Source organism: Rhinopithecus bieti, unplaced genomic scaffold (genome assembly GCF_001698545.2).
Source record: "Rhinopithecus bieti isolate Rb0 unplaced genomic scaffold, ASM169854v2 scaffold_68663, whole genome shotgun sequence".
In the NCBI taxonomy this organism is placed as follows: domain Eukaryota; kingdom Metazoa; phylum Chordata; class Mammalia; order Primates; family Cercopithecidae; genus Rhinopithecus; species Rhinopithecus bieti.
In genome coordinates, this window is record NW_016825561.1 from 16,542 (window position 1) to 22,282 (window position 5,741).

Below are 5,741 nucleotides of genomic sequence, written 5' to 3' on the forward strand. Positions count from 1 at the left end.
AAAATATACACTGGATTTTGAAGATATAATATAAAAAATATAAAATATATTTTTGAAAAACCCTCATAGGGTTATAATAGGGAAAGATTAACTGAGCTAGTAAATATAAAACACTTGCCTAGAACATAATAAATGCTCAATTAATATTAGCAGTGATGATTAACTGAGTTAGTAAATATAAAACGCTTGCCTAGAACATAATAATGCCCAATTAATATTAGCAGTCATCATCATCATCATCATCACTATCTGCCAAGTAGCATTTTAGCCACTGGGGACACAGACAAAAGTTAAGTACTTTACATGTGCTCTGTTCATACCCTCAAAACAACCTTATGAGATTGTTGACGTTTCCTTATCAAGGATTTAAAAAAACAAGGGTCATACGTGTTAAAGAACATGCCTAAAGGCGTATAGCTAGGGAGTTACGGGAGTTTAGGTTCAAACCCCATGACTGTGGATCATTACTCTCTTGCCCATTCCAGTGTCACAATAGCTAATCCCTACAAGGAAACAGGATGACAAAAATAACAAATGTTGGACACATTGAAAGATTTAAAAAATCATAAATTTTTTATACTTTCTTTCCGTTTTATACTTTATTTCCATTCTATCTCTTAGGAGGCAGCAGTAATATGATTTAGTATCTATCCAGCTACCTAATTGTCTCAAGTGAGTAATGTGCATTTTTAAGGACTGGTGCTAGCCTATAAACCACCTGGTCTTCCTGGACCCTGACGATATGAATATGGAATATCAGTCTGTGAAGAGATAAGTGCAGGAACCAAGAGTAAACTATTTAGAAGTGTTTATGGCAGTTTTCACATTAAGTTTGTACCTGTTTAGTCTTTTAAAACCTGGGCTTCTATTTTGTATAATAATACAAAATGGGGCTTATATTTTATATGCCTTTTATTTTATTTCATTTTCTAGTAAATGTTTTCTGTGTTTTAAAATAGTTTCAGTCCACAACTCACTGGAAATTTAAAAAACAAAAACAGTCCTTCACCAGAAATAGTCTGAGAAGCACTAGTCTAGATGAATTATTTCAGTGAGGTGCTGCCCCATACAGGAATGGTTCCTAAAGGTCTATCCTCATACCCCAATCCCTCCACCCCACCTCCATCCAGAGGAAAGCAACAAAATTTCTGCAACAAGATTCTAAGCCTCTCCAGGGTAGGAACCAGATATTAACACCAACTCAAACCAGATATTGTTTCTCTTTAATGTCTATCACAGTGCTTATAGTGAGTTTTCTATTTGTTGAAGATGTATTTTGTGCCGGTAACAAGAATTACCCTGTTAATTCTTACAATAACAACCCCGTGAGGTAGACAATCTGATTTTGTCTCGATGAAGAGATTGAGCCCCTGTGACCTATCTAAAATCACAAAATTAGTTATGGGTAGAACTTAGATTTTAATCTAATTTATCTGACTTCCAAGATCAGTGCTTAGTTTAAGAAAGTTATTTAATTTCATTTATTTAATAAGAAGTACTTATTAAATACTTAGAACAAGGCTTTCTCAAAGAATACTTATTTGGAAGAAATCTTAACATGTCTTCAGCACCTTCACTTAATATTTTAGGGATGTCTTCATACCTCTTTCATATGCTCAAAGCAAAGAACTATTGCAGGAATTGAATACAGTCAGTTTCTGTTTTTTGGGGTTTTTTTGTTTTGTTTTGCTTTGTGATTTTTTGAGACGGAATATTGCTCTGTCCCAAGGCTGGAGTGCAGTGACATGATCTCAGCTCACTGCAACATCCATCTCCCAGGTTCAAGTGATTCTCTGGCCTCAGCCTCCCCGAGTAGCTGGGATTACAGGCATGGGCCACCACGCCCAGCTAATTTTTTTGTGTTTTTAGTAGAGACGGGGTTTCACCATGGTGGCCAGGCTGATCTCAAACTCCTGACCTCAAATGATCCACCTGCCTCAGCCTCCCAAAGTGCTGGGATTACAGACATGGGCCACTGTGCCCAGCCAAATAAAGTCAGTTTTAATGAACATAGGTTCATGGTGTGCCATAGGTTAAGTTTTTATACAGTTGTTATTAATCAACAGGAAATTATAATGCAAACTACATGTACTCTTCAAAACTTTTCTGGAACTGAGTGGATCTTGAAAATAAAAATGATTATTGTTAGATATTTCAAAGATTATTGTAAATCTTCCAAATTCTGTTTTTTAATTCTTTACTTTTAATCATAAAGTATACCATCTATTTGAAAACAGGTATACCACAATGTACCTACCTCATAGTGTTGCTATATTATGCAAAGAACAATGCTTAACACATAGAAGTATGCGATAAATGTCATCATTGCCTTGATTTGTTTAGCACCTTTAGGCACACCAAAAAATACAAAGGTGTCATTTGAGTTTTCTCATTCAGTATAACTCATAGTTCTCCTCCTTAAATAGATTATGTTTAGGAATTAATGAGCTTCTGCCAGCTGAAAGCTTTTGACACACATGTTTGGTTCCTGGGCGATGGGGCCATCACAGTGCCTAAGTCAGTTACACTACCATCTTCTAGCCTTGAACATTTTGTGGTCTATTCTGAAAGATTTGACAATTTTTGTTCTCTAATTTTCTTGCCTAGAGTATGACAGGTGCACAATAACTTTTCATTTCCATGCTGCATTATAGGGTAATCTTTTTGAAGACATTTTAAATGACAGAGATCTGTGTGAGTTAAAATTCACCAGTGTTATCAGTGTGAAAATAACTGAAGTGACAATAAAATGAATAAATACCTTATACGGATATAGCTAAGTTCCCATATGTGCAGGTGATAACAACCAAGGCACACGTTAGTTCTCTGCTGGTGCCTGGCAGATTTCTTTAGACATTGATAAGATTCATCCAAATTTCAGAACAGGTAATGTCAAAAAGTTTTAGAATCAATGAAATATGGTATTTAACTGTTTAGGGGAAAATAGGATCTTCCAAGTGAAGTTGATAATCTTTTGTTCTTTCCAATGCTGCATTTAACAATAACAAAACTGTTGGAATACAAAAACCAAAAGTTCACTTTTATTGTATAAATAGAGTTCTTTTTCTTATAGTGATAACATAGTCAATGTCATTTTCTCCGTAGAACTACTTTCTTCTTTCTTCTTCAATGGATAAAACAGTCAGATTATGGCACATTTCTCGAAGAGAATGCCTTTGCTGTTTTCAACATATAGATTTTGTCACTGCCATAGCTTTTCATCCAAGAGTAAGTAACTATTTATACATGTTTTTGTTAACCTCTAAGGAAGGTGAGAGAACCTGGTTTCTCTGGAGGGCAATTGGACTACAGGAAAAAAGTTATTAACAGCTACATAGTTATGAGCAATTTAATTTTGTGTTTCATTTTGCTTTAGAAATGAGAAAGGAAATATTCTGCTGATCTGCATTAGAAAAACTGGGGATGTTATATCTCAAATCTTTATTAAGACATGCAAGGTATAAATAAATGAAATAAACTATCCTATTAAAGATGAGAGATATTGGAGATGGAGGAAGAAGAGACAGCAGATGGATAAATGAGAAAGGGAAGTACCTAGGCAGAAATAGTGAGATTGGGGAGGGAAGAGACAGAGAAAAAGACTGAAAGAGGCAAAGATGAAAATTCATTATGAGATATACTGAATTTGTATTGTTAGTCTTGATATCCCTTCGTTATTCCTTTTCAGTATAGAAAATCCTTTTATATCTTTCCCCAGAAAGAAAGTATTTCATATGATTTCAGCCAAATGAGAAAAATCTGCTATCATGGAATTGCAGACCTATTGTATGCCCCTAGAGGATAGGGCCACCAAATGCTTAAGGCTAAATTAGTTACAGATTTTTACAACTGTAAGCAAAAGGGAAATCACATGTCGGTGCTGACTGCACTAGCTCAGTTAAGCAGAGGACTCGATCTGACCCTAGCAACAAGTTTCCCTTACCTACGTTGGTGTTATAATTACATTTCCAGTGGTATCCTCATCTTTATATGTTTAACACCCATTATCTTTTTAATGTAACATTTTAATCATATTCACATTTCTTCATCTCCCCCAAATTAAGGAGAAGACTGACTTGTTTTCAATATACTTTCCTTTCCTGAGCAGGCTTATAACATAAGCAGTGATAATTCCAAACCCTTGAAGACTTGGTTAAGGGCCAGGCGCAGTGGCTCATGCCTATAATCCCAGCACTTTGGGATGCCAGGGCAGGCAGATCATGAGGTCAACAGATCGAGACCAACCTGGCCAACATGGTGAAACATTGTTTCTACTAAAAATACAAACATTAAACAGGTGTGGTGGCAGGTGCCTGTAGTCCCAGCTACTCGGGAGGCTGAGGCAGGAGAATCACTTGAACCCAGGAGGCAGAGGCTGCAGTGAGCCGAGATTGCACCAGCCTGGGCAATAGAGCGAGACTGTCTCAAAAAAAAAAAAAAAAAAAAAAAGACCTGGTTAAGAATTTTGGTGGCTCACACCTATAATCCCAGCACTTTGGGAGGCTAAGTGGGAGGATGGCTTGAGGCTAGGAGTTCAAGACCAGCCTGGGCAACACAGTGAGACTCCACCTCTATCACAAACAGAAAAACTATGTTAATTCTTACCAGTTTTGATGATCAAGTCATTAGAGTCTTCTTTCTGAATAACACCCCCACCCCTGTCCCCTATACACACAACAAAAGGATAGATTTACCCCATCAGCAACTGTGAGCAAAATCTTTCCATGCATGAATCTTTCCATAACTCTATTTTAGCTATAAAGTATCAGATTGGAAAGAGATACTTAGTTGTGATTGTTTTCTTTCTCATTCTTTTTCTTTTCTTTTCTTTCTTTTTTTTTTTTTTTTTTTTTTTTTTGTTTTTTGTTTTTTGGTTTTGTTTTGAGACAGGATCTCACTTTGTCACCCAGGCTGTAGTGCAGTAGTGCAGTCTCGGCTTACTGCAGCCTCAACTTCCCTGGCTCAGGTGATTCTCCTGCCTCAGCTCCCCAGGTAGCTGGGACTACAGGCATGCACCACTGTGCCTGCACTATTCCTGGCTAATTTTTGTATTTTTAGTAGAGACAGGGTATTGCCATGTTGCCCAGGCTGGTCTCAGACTCCTGGGCTCAAAGTGATCTGCCCATCTCAACCTCCCAAAGTGCTGGGATTAAAAGCATGAGCCACTGCACCCATCCGATTGTTTTCCATGTGGTATTTTATTATTTATTAAACTTTCTGTTCAGCCATGAATTTTTTTTTTTTTTTTTTTTTTTTTTTTTCTTTTGTTTGAGCTAGAATTTTTTTTTTTTTTTTTTTTTTTTTTTTTTTTTTTTTTTGAGACAGTCTCCAGGCTGGAGTGCAGTGGCACAATCTCGGCTCACTGCAACCTCCACCTCCCAGGTTCAAGCAATTCTGCCTCAGCCTCCCAAGTAGCTGGGATTACAGACATGTACCACCACATCCAGCTAATTTTCGTATTTTTAGTAGAGATGGAGTTTCACCATGTTGGCCAGGCTGGTCTCTAACTCCTGACCTCAAGTGATCTGCCTGCCTTGGCCTCACAAAGTGCTGGAATTACAGACGTGAGCTACTGTGCCTGGCCCAGCCAATGATTTTTTTATAGTGCTTTTATTTGGTTTTATTTTGGAAACTATAAAGCCCTATTTCTAAAAATCGTACTGACCTGGAGTGTTTTTAAGGGGCTAGGAAAGAATAGGGTAGTGATGACTTGGGTTTTTTGGTTTTTTTGTTTTTTTTTT

The 5,741-nt window shown here is 37.0% G+C and overlaps 1 protein-coding gene across 1 annotated transcript in view; it reads left to right on the forward strand.

Moving 5' to 3' along the window:
• Nucleotides 1–5,741, forward strand: part of LOC108522688 (WD repeat-containing protein 44) — a gene marked incomplete at its 5' end in the record, with an annotated part of 17,666 nt that overhangs the window by 1,285 nt on the left and 10,640 nt on the right. Inside the window, one exon of the mRNA XM_017863058.1 lies at nucleotides 3,106–3,228. Within this exon, the coding sequence (XP_017718547.1) occupies nucleotides 3,106–3,228 (123 nt within the window). The remainder of the gene's footprint in view (nucleotides 1–3,105; nucleotides 3,229–5,741) is intronic.